The sequence below is a fragment of the Schistocerca nitens genome, chromosome 2 (genome assembly GCF_023898315.1).
Source record: "Schistocerca nitens isolate TAMUIC-IGC-003100 chromosome 2, iqSchNite1.1, whole genome shotgun sequence".
NCBI classification, from domain to species: domain Eukaryota; kingdom Metazoa; phylum Arthropoda; class Insecta; order Orthoptera; family Acrididae; genus Schistocerca; species Schistocerca nitens.
Genome location: NC_064615.1, coordinates 832,067,821 through 832,088,930, shown reverse-complemented (window position 1 = coordinate 832,088,930; position 21,110 = coordinate 832,067,821). Strand labels below are relative to the sequence as shown.

General features: G+C 40.4%; 1 protein-coding gene across 1 annotated transcript in view; it reads right to left on the bottom strand.

Annotated features, from left to right (window-relative positions):
- Positions 1-367: 367 nt before the first annotated feature.
- The window catches only part of LOC126235365 (limulus clotting factor C-like), a 57,943-nt gene continuing 37,200 nt past the window's right edge, over positions 368-21,110 (bottom strand). The window contains exons 5-6 of the mRNA XM_049944088.1: positions 17,321-17,469; positions 368-441 (exon numbers count right to left, since the gene is read on the bottom strand). Coding sequence (XP_049800045.1) covers positions 394-441; positions 17,321-17,469 — 197 coding nt within the window. The 3' untranslated portion in view covers positions 368-393. The remainder of the gene's footprint in view (positions 442-17,320; positions 17,470-21,110) is intronic.

Here is a 21,110-nt window from a genome sequence, read left to right as displayed (position 1 = left end):
AGCAATCTTAGGTGAAGGAATATTTTTTCTCTAATGTTCGGATTTTTGTTAAAGACGCAAAAACTGATACACAATTCCAACTTACAAGTTTATTTTACTCAGTGCTACATATCAGATAAGTACAAAATTTTAGTCATTATTTGGTTTGAAAGCTCTAACAGTGTTTACTGATGATGGCACAAAGGTGCTCAAACATGTTCAGGCATATTGTCAAAAAACAGTTGTCCACATAATAGACAGACTTAAAATTCAGTAACCAATTCTTAGGTAAATTACACTGGATGCCTCACGTATAAATTAGGTTTGATTTGTAACACTTCTCAAGCTGGAAGTTTTTCCCACAGTTGCAATATCTGCAAGAATGGCAAGGCTATCCTCGTGTCTGCTGAAGAGTTAAATTGTATTCATCACGTTGTACAGCCATCGCAAATGGATGCCAACCTGCAACATACAGACATAAAGTAGCGTTTTTAGTTGCACTGTTTACAAATTAACATTACTTTCATTTATGTAATAGTAGTAAGTACCCACACATGTTTGGTCGAAGGTTAACAATCCCAGGGAAGAGAGGGGAGTAAAAGTAACTGGAATTCATGAAAGAAATTGGTTTTCGTTACTGTGTTCATTTTTATTTTTATGAGTGTCCATTGAAAAAGCAATGCAACATTTTTTTCTGAAAGCAGTTTGGTGTTATTCAAGATTCCAACATTGCATATTATTCCCCACTCTTTTGTCTGCAAAACCTCATTGTTAAACAAACTCTTCTCAATGCGGCGGTCTTAAGACACCTTATATTGTCGTGTGACTAGGGCCTCCCGTCGGTTAGACCGTTCGCCGGGTGCAAGTCTTTCGATCTGACGCCACTTCGGCGACTTGCGCGTCGATGGGGATGAAATGATGACGATTAGGACAATACAACACCCAGTCCCTGAGCGGAATCGAACCCGGGCCCTTAGGATTGACACTCTGTCGCGCTGACCACTCAGCTACTGGGGGCGGACAAGACACCTTTATGGGAACGCCTGTATGCCAGCATGGTACCACTGAACCGGCCAATGTCGGAGTCAGTTTCTTGCTGCATCAATAACGTTCCCATCATCCGTGTATCTCTTCCAGACAGATGGAAGTCGAAAGTCGAGATATCCAGGCTGTAGGGTGGACGAGGAAAAACAGTCCATTGAAGTATTGTGAACTCCTTTCGGGTGAGCAGACTTATATGTGAGGCCTTGTGTTGTCACGGAGAAGGAGAAGTTCGTTTACATTCTTGTGACAAATAACACGCTCAAGTCGTTTCTTCAGTTTTCTGAGGGTAGCAAAGTACACTTCGGGGTTGACCGTTACACCATGAGGGGGGGGGGGGGGGCATAAAACAGAATAACTTTAGGTCGTAGAAGACGGTTGTCATGACTTTATTGGCTGAGGGTGTGGCTTTGAACCTTTTCTTGGAGGGAGAGATGCTACGACACCACTCCATTAATTGGCGTCCGGTTCGAGGTGATGAACGCATGTTTCATCGCCTGTGATGGTGTTCGACAAAAAATTGTCACGATCAGCCTTGTAACGTGCAAGCAACTCCGCACAGATGGTCCTTCGTTGTCCTTTATAGTCTCCTCCTAGGCAGCAAGGAACCCTAACTGGTGGACGAGTGTGTCAGCATTACCAACAGAGACGTGCAGTTGAGCAGCGATGTCTTTGTTTGTGATCCGTCCATCACCTCGAAAGAGTGTGTCAACCCGTTCTAACATTGCAGGAGTCACAGCTGTGTGTGGCAAGCAGTCACGCGATAGATCAGCTTGCAGCAAACATGCTGCGATGATGACAGATGCCTCGTCCTAAGACCTACCGCGCTTTTGTTTTGTGCCAGGTCGTAGACATTCTCCAAACGTCTATGAATATCTGGTTTTCTTAAGCTCCCTGCTTGGAATGCACTGTGTTACAGATGCCATTTTGAAGTCGATGTAGCGCCTAGCGGGGCACCTATCAGAGCTTCATGAACTATAGGGACTATTACACTACGTCCCACAACAAATTCCGCATTTTTCAACGGAAAAAGGCGAGAAAAAATTATGTTGTATTACTTACTGAACGCCCTTCATATATTATAACGTTTAGACTGTGTAGCAATTTTCAAGCAACTGCATACGGATCAGAAAAACGTAATTAGCATAAAAGATGCAAAGCAACTATTGATAACGGTCAACAGAATAAAAAGAACACTTACAATATGTAACCCATGTAATACATATACAGCCATATAATTTCATGGGTAGTGTGCAGTTTGCCTGACATGCAATAAAGTAAAATTAAAATTAAACATTTAACCAGAACTGTACCTATGATATCCAGTTTTGTATAAACAGAAGCACACAGTGAAGCCATTTACTAGTGTGTGTTTTCCACCATTCTGATGTCCCTTAAATTTACCTACTACTGGTTTGCCATCTGAACAACTGATATTCACACAACTGCTGCACTTTTCTCTAAAGATTTCTTTAATTTTACTGTAGGCTGCTTCTAAATTTCCCACAATCATTCATACTTCTAGAATCTTCCTTCTGTCTTCTAACCATTCCTGCTTAGCCTTTTTGCACTTTCTCTCAATCCAGTTTTTAAGTGACAGTATTTCCTTTCGCCTGCTCCATTTACTTCATTTTTATACACTGAACAGACAAAGAAACTGGTACACCCGCCTGATATCATGCTGGGCCCCCAATAGTGCGCAGAAGTGCCGCAACACGACGTGTCACGGACTCAACTATTGTCTGAAGTAGTGCTGGAGGGATCTGACACAATGAATCCTGCAGGGCTGTCCATAAATCCTTAAGAGTACGAGGGGCTGGAAATCTCTTCTGAACAGCACGTTGCGAGATATCCCAGATATGCTCAATAACGTTCATGTCTGGGAGGTTTGGTGGTCATCGGAAGTGTTTTAACTCAGAAGAGTATTCCTGTTGGAATTGTCCAACTCTGTCGGAATGCACAATGGATATGAATGGACGCAGGTGATCAGACATGATGCTTATGTACGTGTCACCAGTCAGAGTCGCATCTAGACGTATCAGGGGTCCCATATCACTCCAACTGCACACGCCCCACACCATTACAGAGCCTCCACCACCTTTATCAGCTCCCTGCTGACATGCAGGGTACATGGATTCATGAAGTTGTCTTCATACCGATACACGTCCATCCGCTCGATACAATTTGAAACGAGACTCATCCGAACAGGCAACATGTTTCCTGTCATCAAAAGTCCAATGCCGGTGTTGATGGGCCAAGGCGAGGCGTAAGGCTGTGTGGCGTGTAGTCATCAAGGGTACACGAGTGGGCCTTCGGCTCCGAAAGCCCATACCGATGACATTTCGTTGAATGGTTCGCACACTGACACTTACAGATGGCCCGGCATTAAAATCTGCAGCAATTTGCGGAAGGGTTGCACTTCTATCAGGTTGAACGATTCTCTGCAATCGTCGTTAGTCCCGTTCTTGCAGCATCTTTTTGCGTCAGCAGCGATGTCGGGGATTTGATGTTTGATTGTATCCCTGATATTCGTGGTACACTCGCGAAGTGCTCGTACGGGAAAATCTCCACTTCATCGCTACCTCGGAGATGGTGTGTCCCATCGCTCATGCGGCGACTGTTTCACCACGTTCAAACTCACTTGAATCATGATAACCTGCCATTGTAGCAGTACTAACCGACCTAACAACTGCGCCAGACACTTCTTGTCTTATATAGGTGCTGCAGACCGCAGCGCCTACTCTGGCAGTTTACGTATCTCTGAATCTGAATACGCATCCCTATACCAGTTTTTTTTTTTTGGCGCTTCAGTGTATTTCTCACTTTATCAATTAAATTCTATATCTCTTGTTATCCAACGACAGGACTTATCTTTTCACGTGTTTGACCCTCAGCTACATTAATTATATAGTCTCTCTTCAGTTACAAATGGAGAGAACCAAAACAGGCGATGATGAATTAATAAAACTGGGTGACAATATGATTAGTATGGTAAAGAAGTCACTCATTCCTGTTATGTAAAAGCGCTGTTACGTGAAAGGGCTGCTCGAGTGTTTTGGATACCCGCCAGGTCGGAAGACATCGAAGTAATTCAGAAGCGTGATAGTACACACATAAAAAAAAGGTTTGCATCACGTGGGGTCCCTGAACTCCTGAGATAGACGTTGGCTGTGGATATCGTATCACACACACAGTCCCTTTGACTGTTCAGAGATGTCACTAAACCCGCCCAAAGATGTAAACAACCATGTGTAAGCAGCGCATATTAGACGGAGGGGGTCCGACAGCCGATCAGTTCCAGTCATTCCACCAGGAAGAACGTACACGGCTCGTGATGTCTGTAGTTCAACCATGCCTAGACGGTCAATACCGCGGTTCGATCGCGTCCGCATTGTTACTTTGTGCCAGGAAGGATTCTCAACAAGGGAAGTGTCCAGGTGTCTCGGAGTGAACCAAAGTGATGTTGTACGGACATAGAGGAAATACAGAGAGAGGAACTGTCGATGATATGCCTCGCTCAGGCCGCCCAAGGGCTACTATTGCAGTGGATAACCGTTACCTATGGATTATGGCTCGGAGGAACCCTGACAGCAAAGCCACCATGTTTAATAATGCTTTTCGTGCAGCCACAGGACGTCGTATTGCAACTCAAACTGTGCCCAATAGGCTGAATGATGGGCAACTTCACTCCCGACGTCCATGGCGAGGCCCATCTTTGCAACCACGACACCATGCAGCACGGTACAAATGGATCTAACAACATGCCGTATGGACCACCCAGGATTGGCATCACGTTCTCTTCAACGACGAGTGTCATATATGCCTTCAACCAGACAATCGTCTGAGACGTGTTTGGAGGCAATCCGGTCAGGCTGAACGCCTTAGACACACTGTCCAGCGAGTGCAGCAAGGTGGAGGTTCCCTGGTGTTTTGGGGTGGCATAATGTGGGACAGGCGTACGCCGCTGGTGGTCATGGAAGGCACCGTAACGGTTGTACGGTACGTGAATGCCATCCTCCGGCCGATAGTGAAACCATATCGGCAGCATATTGGTGAGACAGTCGTCTTCATGTACGACAATTCGCGCCCCCGTCGTGCACATCTTTGAATGACTTTCTTTAGGATAACGACATCGCTCGACTAGAGCGCCCAGCATGTTCTCCAGACATGAACCCTATCGAATATGGCTGGGATAGATTGAAAAGGGCTTTTTATGGACGACGTTACCCAGAAACCACTCTGAGGAATCTACGTCGAATCGCCGTTGCGGAGTGGGACAATCTCCAACAGTGCCTTGATGAACTTGTGGATAGTATGGAACGACGAATACAGGCATGCATCAATGCAAGAGGATGTGCTACTGGGTATTATAGGTACCGGTGTGTACAGCAATCTGGACCACCACCTCTGAAGGTCTCGTTGTATGGTGATACAACATGCAATGTGTGGTTTTCATGAGCAATAAAAAGAGCGGAAATGATGTTTATGTTGATCTCTATTCCCATTTTCTGTACGGGTTCCGGAACTCTTGGAACCGAGGTAATGCAAAACTTTTTTTGATGTGTGTATATCCATTACTAGCAGGTTCCATCAACACACTTGTTATGGAGATGTTTCGTGAACTCAATTGAGAATACCGGTACCTGGAGGTAAGTCGTCACTCTTTTCACCATATACTGTTGAGAAAGGTTAGGGAACAAGCATCTTTACTGACTGCAGAACGGTTGTACTCCTGGCAACATAAACTTCGTGTAAACATTGTGAAGACAAGATAAAAGAAATTGTGGCTCATATGTAGGTTTTTAGACAGTCATTTTTCTCTCACTCAGTTTGCGAGTGGAATAGGAAAGGAAATGATTACTACTAGTACGTCGTACTCTCTGCCCTACTCCATGTAGTGGCTTGTGGAAATTTGTCTGTAGATGTAGATAAAGATGAAACAAATATTGGCCTATGTGTTGAGCTGGAACTTTTAACGGTAGAAACGAAATTTGATAAAAGATTTGTAATTTTTTTTAGCAAACACTTTGAAAATCGATACATCAGGTGTAAATTACAGTTTTAAGAAGCATAAAGGAATACCTTATTAAACTAAGAGTAAAACAACGACAGTGATATTCATCACTTAATTTAAAAATGCAAAAGTATTTGCCAATGTAAATAGAGAGCAAGAGGATCCACTATCTGTTGTCAACCCCAAGCTGCGTGCGTGACTTTGGCACACAGGGTGCGCGGGCAGAATCGAAAAGAGGGCGATGGAAGACAGTTCCAGTAGAGCTCCGGTGAAGAAGCCTGGTTTGTGATTGTAGCGTCATGTCGGGCGATTTTAAGTGGTAAAAGTGCTAAAACGGTGGTTGTTGGTGTGAAATAAGCTATGGCAGCGGCATTTTTGTACTAAAGTGGTCTCTGGAAATTACGATTCTTGGAAAGCAAGATTATCCAAGGTTAATCTATAATGGAATTTTAGTACATCAGGAAAATGGCTGTGGTAAGCGGCGTGGAAGCGATAGATCAATTCCATCTTACTGGGCACGTGAAGAACCCAGTAGTTGCTCCTACTGCAATCTGCAACTACATCAGTACCACTGCGACCTTCGCTAAGCTTTTTATTAAATCTAAGTGGATAGGATCGTAAATGAATATTACAGTCAGTTTTTCATGTGTTCATTTTCTGAATAGCAACTGTGTATTCAAAATGTTGTTCCAAGTTGTTTCACTGGCATTTACAAAAAACTATATTCTCATTTCTTTGCCAATAGTTTTAACTGATCTTGTGTAAATTCAGACGATGAAAAGGTCGTCAGAAAACGTTTGGGAATCATTAAAATATAAGATTGTCATAACTTCAGTGAAAGTTAGTGAAGCCAGTAGAAACAGCTTCAGACATATAAGAGTATTAAATATGAAAACGAAGGTCACTTTACTTAAGTTTTTGTTGAGCATTTTTTGAGGTTAACTTCACTTATTTCAAGTTATAAAATTCTCATTTCTTAATAACACTCGTATTTCAAGATGGTAGCCATTGTGCTACGCCATAATCTCACAGCTTGCATTCATCTCGATTCTAAACAAGAAAATTCAAATAAATTTTATTAAAGTAAATTCATTAGGTACCGAAGTAAAGTAATTGCAAAAATGTTAAAGTTAAATTGCTGCTTCACGATCAAATCTTTGTAGAAATAATATTTTTTTTATAGGGGGACTGTCGGAAGGAAAGATGGAAAGATGAGAACCACTCTACAACCCAATGCTAAGATGCCGATAAAATTACAAAGTAGCCAGTGAAGCGATTGTAAAGTGTGTTTCCCTTCACTGTGTGTCGAAATAAGTGCTAATCGTGCCCTGAAGCCCACATCGCTTTGGAGATAGGTTCATAATAAATTAGCAGCCCTAAAATATTCTGTTAGGTTAAGCATGGTCACAAAAAATTAAACATCCTTTAAATCAGTATAAAATTAACAGTTTTGAAGTGCAGAGTAAGGGGGTAGAAGGGAGCCGTTTTCTGCTGATGTGGTGGAGAACACGGGAGTCGGGCCGCTAGCAGCTCGGTCGCCGTAGAATGTGACCAGCGCCAGAAATTCTCGGAACGCTTTAAGTCGGTGAATCGAGTTTTCTCCAGTGATCTAAATCATTATTCTGCATGTGTTTAACATGTCAAGAGTAAACACAGCTTTCATATCAAGCAAAAATTGCGATTTTTGTAGTTAAAAAGAAATACTTCCCCTAGTACGAAAAATCTCAAGACGTTTGATCACACGCAATTTGCGTATTTTAATAATTTATGCGAATCGGTCACATGTTCGTGAAAAGTACCACAATTTTGTTAATAGCAGATGACGATAACTTGGAATGTATCGGGTCAAAAGCAGTTTGGGACCATACGACAGTTCATATTTTGTAGCATAAAGGTATTATTGATGCATGAACAACAATTTGATAGAATGGCGAGTCCTAAGAATTATCAGGGCCCAAAAAATCAAGATGGGGCTGAATAGCGCTAGCGAAAACGATGCGATTGCTGATGGCGTTGGCGTGAGCAAGTATAGTGGATATGTTAGCCAACATTTGGCTACACCAGTAGGAAGTGACCGTGTGCTCGAGATTACATGATCATCTAGTGAATCCACATCAATGGTGATCAAATTCGAGAATGAGACAACAACTTTCAATCAGCAAGAAGCTGAACAAAATCGAACTGTGGAAGTAGGACGGGAACTTTCTACTTCCGAAATCATGGAAATCTTGAAAAACCTGGCGTGACCACAATGAACCGTAGGCTTGCTACAAACAGATATTAAAACTGATAGCCAGAATTTGGCAACTCAAATGAAAACAGACCCAAGAGCTGGAGACATATATCTCTAATCTAGATAAGAATATCTCTGATCCAGATGCCAACTTAACGAGAAAGATAGATGCAAATTTGGCCATACTGAATTTACAGGGTCAAAGGATTACTGAATTTAGTATATCCATTCTTTCAGTAAAAAGTGAATTAACAGAAGTAGAAAGCGAAGAAGTAGGTATTAACGAAATGTTTAATACCAAATTACAAAGAATGGAAAAGGGTCTAGAACCGATGGTAGAGAATAAATTACAGGCACTCCTTCCATTAATAAAGACTGAAATTCCTGGAGAAAAGAAAGCTGATGTCATGGCTCTCAAAGATAATTTGACGAAAGTACAAAGCAATTTTTTGTAAGTACAAAGCAGTGTTGGTGATGTAACAGATGTCACTACACAACGGCGTAGTGAAGTGGAATCACTACACATACAACAGAAAAACAAAGCGAGTTGTACTCCTTTGGTGGTGCATAAAATGGAGTTTTTGAGTAAGGAGGAGAAATACGATCCTCAAGCCAAATCAGGAAGCTGGCAGCTGTGGATTTTATAAAGAATTGCAGACAAGTGCTACCAAAGGAAATGAGAGCACAGGAAAAGATGAATTTAGCGATTGATTATATGACAGGTAGTGCTAAGACTTGAAGGTTGAACTTAGACACGACAAATATGACGTTCTCTGAGTTCAAAGAGGAATTTTTAGCATAGTACTGATCTATCCAAAACCGGGATAAGTTGTGACGAGAGTTCGTCGTCGCGAAAAGTCAGAGAATCAGGGATACAGTAAAGAGTTACTGTGAATTCTGATGAGAGGTTGGAATATCTGAAAGACAGGCGTTCAGAGTCCGAGCTAGTATGGTAATTATGCATAAATTGTCTGATTGTTCAAAACGATACATCGGTAGCAGTCACAAGATGATCGACGATATGTTAGAGAAGGTCAAAGACGAAGATCAGTGTAGTGAAACACGCAACCAAAGAAATTTCAGGAACCAAAATGTGCCTGAAAGAGGTGGCCAAAATGGGTACCAAATAAGTATGATGAGAAGAGTGGTAGAGGCGGTTTTGGAAACCATGGTAGAGGCAACTCCAACAAACGTAGGGGGAATTGAGAAGAGAAAACTAACGTCCATACAGATTTCAGGTCTCCCGGGTGCGTAGTGTTGTATTTGGCCCAAGAGAGGGCGACGGCAAAAATATATACGCACGAAGATAGGCGCAGAGAGGTAAAGCGTTGTCCATTTGGAAACTCCTTTCGCAAGCGAGACAATAAAATGGAAAAGGTCTGGATACAGAAGCATGATAAAGGAGAAGCAATCACTAGGGAGGAAAGTGGAATTGAAGCTCATCAAACGGAACAGGGGGTAGAGAGAGGAAGAGAGATAGAGATCGTGGATTATGGAGAAGTTCCGGAAGTACCGAAGGAGGGGCATTTTTCTTACGGAAGGTTACAGTAAGCCCAGAAGACATATCGGATGACGTTGTTGGATTTGGGGAACTTTGGCATATATACAACAGACTGAAAAGTGGGAATGTCATGCAAAATATGAGAGGTAGGGCATAGGAGGAGGTTCTTCTCTCAAAGCTAGAGAGGAAGGAGAGAAAGAAGCCATGCACAAATATGCAAGAGCTAATAGATTTTGGTGTGATAATCGCATTCTCTGAAAATGACCAATGTTTAGAGAAGAGAGTCAAAAAGAAGGTAACTTTTGAAGAGGAAAATGAATGGGATCCTAGAATAAAATTAGTAGGAACTCATTTCGATTTTAATGTATATTCAGTAGAGGCAGATGTTCATCATGACGCAAGTATTCTCAAGATGGTAAGGAGATCATGTGATTCATATCCGATGAAGTAAAAGAACAGGAAGCTGATAGTACTTTTACCGAAATTGTGGAAAATCGGGGAGGATTTATTGTCAATGTGGCAGGAAGAAGAAAATTACTTACATGATTCCAATGTGAACTTGTTAGAAGAAAATGAAGACAATAAAGAGATATACTGGTCAACTGCAGATTTCTAGCAGTATGTCGACCCAAGGAAGATAGCACAGTTTTTCCTCAAGAAATCGATGCAGCAGAAAGTAGTAGCAATGACGAGTTTAGCTTTCCTCCACAAGAAATGAGAAAGAAAGCGTTAATGAAAAAAGCCGCCAATGAAGTTGCTGAAACGCCTTGTGATACTAAATTAATACTACATGGAGACAGTGAAGAAGGGGAAGATGATATGTATCAAGGGAAAAAAGTAACCAAAAACATAGAAAAGAAGAGGAGGAGAAAAACTCCAGACAAACAACAAGAAATAAGCATAAGACAGATATCTTGGCAAGACTTGGCTATCGAAAAGGTTTTGTTATGGGAAAGTGAAAGGAACAGACAATAGGACACAAGAACCCAAACAATCATACCACTTGAGATTTACAGACAAGATTTGTATGTGTTGTTAGACACCAGGGCACAGGTCAGTGGCATTTCCAGTGTACTTTCTGAAATGATCAAAAAGCAAACAGGCATGAAATCCATGCCTGTGCAAGGATTTAAAGTGGTAGGAGGCACTGGTAAAGTATTTGATTTTAAGATAGGAAGACATTCCTTTACTCATACTTTCTTAGATGTAAATGACTTGAGTACAGAAATTATTTTTGGTATTGACTGGCTAATCAAACAGCGAATTTTAACTGATTGTGGACAGGAAGTGATTACCTATCAGGCAGAGAGAAAATCTTTACGAGTTCCTTTTGAAGCTTCCAATACATTGAAGGAAAGTCAATTAGCTAGAGTGCAAATAAATCACTTAGGTGTCATTGATGGGCTCGGATAGATTTTTGAGAATTTTCATGTTTGGCGTGTGTTCGAAAATAACTGCAAAGAAATTGATTTTAGGATGATATTAGAGTCAGCTGATGGAATACCAGCAGAACAAAAAGAGGAATTATTCAGATTTCTAACGAATCATGAAAGGTATTTTCAAATACACCGAGAAGGATAGTAGATTACGAACATGATTTGAATGTAGTAGAACACAAACCTTTTTTCGAACAACCTTACGCTATTCCAATATCAAAGGACGCTTAAGTCCAATAAGAAATAGGTAGAATTCTCGAGTGGGGAATAATAGAACACAGCAATAGTTAGTATAATAACTCTATAGTGCGGTGAATAAAGAAGATAGTAGTGTAAGAACAGTTATTGACACAAGTACACTAAAAAAATAGTATAACGGGAGACAGATCGTCCTGAAGATCATGAAGAATTACTACAGACGTTTTATGATATAGGTTACATGACCAGTCTTGATTTGACAGCTGGGTATTGACAGATACCCTTAGACAAAGAAACGAGGAAGTACACGGTGTTTCTTTTTGTTGGCAACTGCTGCCATCACAAAGTTGTACCCCTTGTGTTCAACAATTTTGTTTCAGTGTTTATTAGTGCACTAGATAATGTAGTGGGCAATGAGTTAAATTCACAAATACCAGTATATGTTAAAGATCTAATGATTGCCACTAAAACCTAGTATGGACACTTACTACTACTAGATAAGGTGTTTAAAGCTTTGATAAAACGGGGCATGATGTTGAACCTGAAGGATTGTAATTTTGTGAGGAAACGAATAGATTTCCAAGGGCACGTTGTCACTGTGAACTCTACTGGAAAGGATCCTAATAAAGTGAAGGCTATCCGTGATTGTTCAAGACTAAGGTAAAGAATAGAATTAAAAGCTTTTCTAGGAATGTGTTCATTCCGCCATAAATATGTAAATGACCAAGCATTCAATGATTCAAATATGAATCAATTACTTAAAAAGAACTGTACATTGATTTGGACAAACGAGTGTGAAATAGCATTCACCATTTTGAAAGAGTTTGGTTAGAGATTTAAATTGTGACACCGAAATTTAAGGGAACTTTTTCACATAGGAACAGACAGATTGGATTATAGATTATAATTGTCCCTTTTTCAGGAAAAGAAAATAGATGGCAAGCTAGAACAAGAACCTGTAGCATTTGCCAATCAAATCCTCAGTAAGTTCGATCGAAATTACATTGTGTCTGATAAGGTAGCATTTGACATTGTTTGTGGTTTCCAAAATTTAAGAATTACATATGGGGAAACAAAACCATAATACACACTGATCATCAGGCAATGACTTTTTTAAAAGATTTCCAGCTGTTACGTAACTGATTCATAAGATGGTCAGGATGTCAACAACATGACACAAATTAGGTATCTTACGGGTACAGAGAACTACGTTATTGACGCTTTATCCAGATTACTCGAAAATGTGGATATCCTAAACAAGATGGAAGAAAATGATGGTACATTCCAGAAAGCTACTTTAAAATCTTAGAATGCAATGATGTAATAAAAGATATTTGCAAAGATATGAGACACCATCAGAACCCAGACGATGATTTAAAGTAAGTGAAAGTCAAATTTGACGATTCCAGTGCAGTAAATACTAGAGTGTCTTACAAGATATACAAGCGAGTATTGTACCTATAAAAAACAGGTTACCCAGGAATGTGAAGGGTACGTTGGCCTTCACAGTTCGTGAATGAAGTTGTAGACTATTTTCATTTGGCATATGACTACTGCAGAGCCAAAAAGTGTGCAGAAAAGTTATAAGAGTTAATCACTTTTAATAATCTGTTAGAAATTAAATGGCTGGCCGGAGTGGCCGTGCGGGTCTAGGCGCTTCAGTCTGGAACCGCGTGACCGCTACGGTCGCAGGTTCGAATCCTACCCCTCGGACATGGACGTGTGTGATGTCCTTAAGTTAGTTAGGTTTAAGTAGTTCTAAGTTCTAGGGGACTGATGACCACAGCAGTTAAGTCCCATAGTGCTCAGAGCCACCCTGAAATTAACTCCTGCGATATCTGACAAAAATCTAAAGAAATGAATGCAACCAATAAAGGTCCAATGCAGACTATTAAACCAAATAATGACCTGGATACAGTGCTTTGGATATTTTCGGCCCAGTACCAAAAACATCAGATAACGTTTCGTACACTTTGGTAGCTGTGGAGGTTTCTTCTAAATTTATAAAGCTATATCCATTAAGAAAAGCAACTGCTAGAGCAGAATTTAACAAAATGCCCATAGACTATTTTGTAAGAATAGGTAAACTGAAAAGTGTATTATCAGATATGGTGGACAAATCTGCTCAAAGCTACGAAGAGATGGTATGGCAAACAACCAAGTGCAGGCTATACACATATCTGCCTACCACACGTCAAGAAATCAGGAAGAAAGGTACACTATATGCGAGATGTGGGCGATTATGTCGACTTACTGTCATGAGAACCATATATCATGGGGCAAGCATGCAACATAGTTTCAACAAATAATGAACAAGCTAAACCATGAAAGTACAGGTATCACTCCAGAAGAGATGTTGAGCAAAGAGAAATCAAACAGTCTGCCAGAAGACTTACTAGGTTTCCCTCCATGTAATGAAATTACGATAACAAGAAAAAAAGCAACTACTTCAAAACAACAAGAAAAAGCAAGGTGAAGATAAGATTCATAGGCATAATGAGAATCCGTAATGTCCAAAGTTCAATACAGGTAATACGGTGCTCATGAAAATTCACGAGAAATACAGTGAAACTGGTCACAAGACTAGCAAATATAAATTCATTTACAAATGGACCTTACAACGTTTTACATATTCCTCATGCTAATGCTTATTTTTTGAAATATCCAATATCTGGTAAAAGACTAGATTTGAGGAACATAGTCGATGGAAACAATATGAACCAAGAGTTCAAAATAATAATTTACAGATGTAAAAAAACATCTGAGATAAAAGAGCTTTGTTTTAAATTGTGTACAAAAATAGTAAATTTATTAATTTTGTGACATGAAAATAAATTTGTATGTTTACCGAGGTGTCATATGTTTATCAAGTTTCAGAAAAACCTAATATCTCATACAATGTAAGTGTTCAAATACTGTGCTTTTGAGAAAAAAGGGTAGAAAAAGAAAAAAAAGAGCCTTGGGATGAAAATGGGAAAATGAGTTAAGATGATACTCACAAAATTGTGAGGAAAGGAAACACCAGACAAAGTGAGGAAAAATTCATTAAATTCACTAAAACGGTAAATGTATATAGTAAAAGTGAAGTGTGAGCAAGAGATACTCTAGGGTGAATTGTCTTCTCTTAATCTGAAAATTTGTATTTGGGAACGTTTATTTCCTTATCTGTGAATGACGTGTGTAGATGCAGGTAAAAAGAACATACACCTAATACCTTAGTAGAATTCTGAAACTGATAGTTGGTGATGGACGTTTCTCAGTAAACGAAATGTTTTTTACAAAATGCTACCCTATGTAATGATAAACAGAGGCACTACTGTGGAAAAGCTATTGGTTAACAATTTTCTTCATTACATATGTGAGTAGTAGATCATCTTGTTGGGAGATATGACAAAGATTATTAATTCAATGAGAGCTATATTTTATGAAGATACATTTCCTTGAAGTGATCCTTACACGACAATTCAGAGAAATTTGCGGCATATGTAACGATGCAACGTAACTTTGATAAGATTTGTAAAACTTTTTAAAGCAAACACTTTCAAAATCAATATGTCAGGTATCAATTGTATCGAGATGGTAAAAGCATGTGCCCAACAGTTATAAGAAGCACAAGGGAATATTTCTTTATTAAACTAAGAGCAAAATAATGACTTTATTATGAATGTAAAGACTGTAATATTCACGACATACTTTAAAATGTAAAAATATTTGCCAATGTAAATAGAGAACACGGTTGTCAACCCCGGCTGTGTGGATGACTTTGGCACACAGGGTGTGCGGGCAGAATCGAAAAGAGGCAGGTGGAAGACAGTTGCAGTAGAGCTGCAGGTGGGGAAGCCTGGTTTGTGATCGTAGCGTCATGTCGGGCGATGTTAAGTGGTAAACGTGCTAAAACAGTGGTTGTTGGTGTGGAATAAGCTATGGCAGCGACATTTTTGTACTAAAATGGTCTCTGGAAATTACAACTTTTGGAAAGCAACATTATCCAAGGTTAATCTACGATGAAATTTTGGTACATCAAGAAAATTGCTATGGTAAGTGGCGTGGTAGCGATATATTAATTCCATCTTAATGGAGACGTTAAGAGCCCAACCATTTCTCATACTGAAATCTACAAATGCAGCACTACCACTGCGACATTCACTAAGGCACTTCAAATATTCTGATATAAGTTACTTGACTGACATTTAAACAGCTAGATCCTTATTTCTTTGTCAATGGTCTTCACCGATTTTTTGTAAATTGAGAAGGTCAAAACGTCGTTACAAACTATTTCTAGATGGTAGCCATTGTTCTATATCATAATCTCAAAGCCTACTTCCATCTTGATTCCAAATAAGAAAATTCAAACAAATTTTATTAAAGTAAATTCATTAGGTACCGAAGTAAAATACTTTCAGAAACAGTTAAGCTAAATTACTCCTTCAAAGCTGGTAACGGCAAATCTTCGTAGAAATATTTTTTTTTTTACACCGGAACTGTCGTGAGGTAAGATAAGAACCATTCTACTGAGATACAGATGAAACTACAAGGTAAGTAGTGAAGTGATTGTACAGTGTGTTTCCCTTCACAATGTGTCGAAATAAGTACAAATCAAGCCGTGATATAAAAATGCCGCTTTGGAGAGAGATCCATAATAAATTAGCAGCGTTCAAATAAAAATTTACGTTCTGTTACGTTAAACATGGTCACAAATAATTTAACACCCTTTAAGTCAGTATAAAATTAATAGTAAGTGCCGAGTAAAAGCTGATGCTGAACTGAGCGATAAAGCTTACGGTTTCACTGGGAGAAGAGAGCCTTTTTTTATGATGTGGCGGAGGACTTGTCTCTCTAGTACCTCCGTCGCCGCAGAAAGCGGCCAGCGCCAGAAATTCTCTGAACTCCGTAAGTCGCCGAATCAAGTTTCCTCCAGTGACAAACTACTATTCTACATCTATCAAATATTCCGTAAACACAGCTTTCGTATTAGCTAAAAATTGCGATTTTCATGGTTAAAAAGAAATACTTTCATTGGACCGAAAATTTTCAAAACGTTCGATTACACGCAATTTGTGTACTTGAACAATTTATGCGAATCGGTAACATGTCACAGTCTGTGGGTTCACTTTCGAGCTGGTCAGTGTACCTTTTCTTATTTCGACATGTATTGGAGAATTCGATACAAATTACTTCAGAAAAAGATCAAATGATATCGAATTTTTAATTTTGTATCTACTACAATTTTGATGTCTTAACCAAAATGATCTTACGTTTTATAGACAGAAATAAAGAATGAAGTTAACAGAAGATCTGGTTTCAGAAATCATAATTATTTTTCACATTTCCTGTTTAATTCGAAATTGTAATCACATTCAAAATTGTTAATGTCATTCTATAATTTGTTCTGAGTAATAATTTACAGTAGTTGTAAAAGGACTAATTGTGTGTTAAAATCTTTTTACATAAAATCAAAAATTTGGAAAATTTATGTACTGCGACTTTTGCGATGTCTTTGTTCTTGTTTATCACTGTGCATCTAGTTGTTGGAAGAAATATGTTGTGAGTGGTTGAACTGTGAACCTGTGCATTGGCAATGGAGAATATTTTGTTAGCAATGATAGATTGGAGAATTAGTGAAGTTGGCACATTTTAAACATATGTCACTATTTTAATAATAAAAATAAGAGAACCCGAAGCTATTACAGTACCCCAGCGTAATTTTAATTTATGCCAGTCAGGACTACGAGTATATGGAAATTTACAACGAATTTCTTTGTCAGAACTTAAGCGAAAGAATTTTTTTATGTTTTCATGTGATTTCTGCGTGAATATAACATGTTAAAAGGAGAGGGATGTTTGAGTGTGCATACAAAAGGATGCCTGCAAAATGTTTTCTGAGTGAGACGAGCTGACTCGGCTGTTCCCGCCCTCACCTTGGTGAAGATGGTGTAGAAGTGCGGGTCGCAGAGCGAGGTGCCGCGCCGCCGCGGGCTGATGCTGACGACGCCTTGCAGGTACCAGGCGCCCTCGTCCGTCTGGAACACCAGCCCGCCACCGCTGTCGCCGTTGCAGACGCCACTGCCTGCGGAAAACACAGCAGTGCGTAACCTCACAAGGAACTCCTCGAGTGCGAGTTCGAAAAAGGCAAATGATTTTCATGGCATTCTACGCCCCACATATTGTCTGCCACGCAACCACAATATTAGCTGCTAATGGTAACAATTATGTTGAAGACAGAAACAAAGCCAAACAGATAATTGCAGCATCCAAGAAGAAACGTTGGGAATACTTTGGAAACAGGTTGCAGACTTTGGGTCAAGCTGCTGGAAAATCATTCTGGAGTGTAATTAGCAGTCTTCGAAAGGGAAAGGGAAAGGAAATGACAAGTATTTTGAACAGATCAGGAAAACTGCTGGTGAATACTGTTGATGCCTTGGGCAGATGGAGGGAATATTTTGAAGAGTTGCTCAATGTAGGTAAAAATACGATCAGTGATGTTTCAGATTTCGATGTACAATGGGAGAGGAATAATGATGAAAATAGGATCACATTTGAGAAAGTGGAGAAAATGGTCAAAAGATTGCAGTGCAATAAAGCGGATGGGGTGGACGAAATTAAGTCGGAACTCATCAAATACAGTGGAATGTCAGGTCTTAAATGGCTGCACAGGATAATTGAAATGGCGTGGGAGTCGGGACAGGTTCCATCAGACTGGACGAAAGCAGTAATCACACCAATCTTTAAACATGGAAACAGAAAAGATTGTAACAACTACTGAGGTATATTTTTAATCAGCGTTGTGGGCAAAATCTTCTCAGGTATTGTTGAAAGGAAAGTGCGAGTATTAGTTGAGGACAAATTGGATGAAAATCAGTGTGGGTTTAGGCCTATTAGAGGTTGTCAGAACCAGATCTTTAGCTTACGGCAAATAATGGAGAAGCGTTACGAGTGGAACAGGGAATTGTATCTATGCTGTATAGATCTAGAAAAGGCATATGACTGGGTTCCTAGAAGGAAGTTATTGTCTGTTCTACGAGATTATGGAATAGGAGGCAAACTTTTGCAATCAATTAAAGGTCTTTACATAGATAGTCAGGCAGCAGTTAGAGATGACGGTAAATTGAGTTCATGGTGCAGAGTAGTTTCAGGGGTAAGACAAGGCTGCAACCTGTCTCCACTGTTGTTCATATTATTTATGGATCATATGTTGAAAACAATAGACTGGCTGGGTGAGATTAAGATATGTGAATACAAAATAAGCAGTCTCGCATATGAGGATGACTTAGTTGTGATGGCAGATTCGATTGAAAGTTTGCAAAGTAATATTTCAGAGCTAGATCAGAAACGTAAGGTCTATGGTATGAAGATTAGCATCTCCAAAACGAAAGTAATGTCAGTGGGAAAGAGACATAAACGGATTGAGTGCCAAATAGGAGGAACAAAGTTAGAACAGGTGGACGGTTTCAAGTAGTTAGGATGCATATTCTCACAGGGTGGTAACATAGTGAAAGAACTGGAAGCGAGGTGTAGCAAAGCTTATACAGTGAGCGCTCAGCTACGATCTACTCTCTTCTCCGAGAAGGAAGTCAGTACCAAGACTAAATTATCTGTGCATCGTTCAATCTTTCGACCAACTTTGTTGTATGAGAGCGAAAGCTGGGTGGATTCAGGTTACCTTATCAATAAGGTTGAGGTTACAGATATGAAAGTAGTTAGGATGATTGCAGGTACTAGTAGATGGGAACAATGGCAGGAGGGTGTCCACAATGAGAAAATCAGAAAAAAATTGGGAATGAACTCTATAGATGTAGCAGTCAGGGCGAACAGGCTTAGATGGTGAGCTCATGTTACACGCATGGGAAAAGCAAGGTTAGCCAAGAGACTCATGTGTTCAGTACTAGAGGGTAGGAGGAGTCGGGGTAGCCCAAGGAGAAGGTACCTGGATTCGGTTAAAAATGATTTTGAAGTAATAGGCTTAACATCAGATGAGGCACCAATGTTAGCACTGAACAGGGGATCATGGAAGAATTTTATAAGGGGGACTATGCTCCAGACTGAACGCTGAAAGTCATAATCAGTCTTAAATGAAAATGATGATGATGATGATGATGATGATGGTGGTGGTGGTGGTGGTGGTGGTGGTAACAGTTGGCGGGACTGAAAGTATCCAATAGCGAGCGCAGCATGAGGCTCCGGAGCAAAGCTGAACTGTTCAGTCGATGAATAACCCACAAAAGTGATTCGGTACTAGAGTTGTTGATACAAAACAGAGCAATGGGAGCCGGCCAGTGTGGCCGAGCGGTTCAAGGCGCTTCAGTCTGGAACCGAGCGACCGCAACGGTCGCAGGTTCGAATTCTGCCTCGGGCATGGATGTGTGTGATGTCCTTAGGTTAGTTAGGTTTACGTAGTTCTAAGTTCTAGGGGACTGATGACCTCAGAAGTTAAGTCCCATAGTGCCCAGAGCCATTTTTTAGAGCAATGGGAACGATAAGCAAAGCAAACACTGCATTATATCTACAACAACAGTTGCCGAAGTTGACACTTCCTCGTAACGGAACACAAGGAATTTTTCAGAGTGAGGAAGAAGTGGCAGATGAACTATTAGCGTTTCTACAAGATGAGTCAGTGTAATGGTGTCGTACAATCACAACTGTGCAGATAACGTACATGAGGAGTACAATGATGATGATACGTGCTTAAAAAGTGAAAGTGATACTGAAACAGGTGTCGTGCCATGTTCATCACCAAGGACAGTCATAGTCCAAGGAGCGGGTACTAAACATACACTACTGGCCATTAATATTGCTACACCAAGAAGAAATGCAGATGATAAACGGGTATTCATTGGACAAATATATTATACTAGAACTGACATGTGATTACATTTTCACGCAATTTGGGTGCATAGATCCTGAGAAATCACTACCCAGAACAATCACCTCTGGACGTAATAACGGCCTTGATACGTCTGGGCATTGAGTCAAACAGAGCTTGGATGGCGTGTACAGGTACAGCTGCCCATGCAGCTTCAACACGATACCACAGTTCATCAAGAGTAGTGATTGGCGTATTGTGACGAACCACTTGCTCGGCCACCATTGACCAGACGTTTTCAGTTGGTGAGAGATCTGGAGAATATGCAGGCCAGGGCAGCAGTCGAACATTTTCTGTATCCAGAAAGGCCCGTACAGGACATGCAACATGCGGTCGTGCATTATACTGCAGAAATGTAGGGTTTCGCAGGGATCGAATATAGGGTAGAGCCACGGGTCGTAACACATCTGAAATGTAACGTCCAATGTTCAAAGTGCCGTCAGTTCTAACAAGAGGTGACCGAGACGTGTAACCAATGGCACCTCATACCATCACGCCGGGTGATAACGCCAGTATGGCGATGACGAATACACGCCTCCAATGTGCGTTCACCGCGATGTCGCCAAACATGGATGCGACCATCATGATGCTGTAAACAGAACCTGGATTCATCCGAAAAAATGACGTTTTGCCATTCGTGCACCCAGGTTCGTCGTTGATTACAGCATCAGAGGCGCTCCTGTCTGTGATGCAGCATCAAGGGTAGCCGCAGCCATGGTCTCCGAGCTGATAGGCCATGCTGCTGCAAACATCGTCGAACTGTTCGTGCAGATGGTTGTTGTCTTGCAAATGTCCCCATGTGTTGACTCAGGGATCGACACGTGGCTGCACGATCCGTTACAGCCATG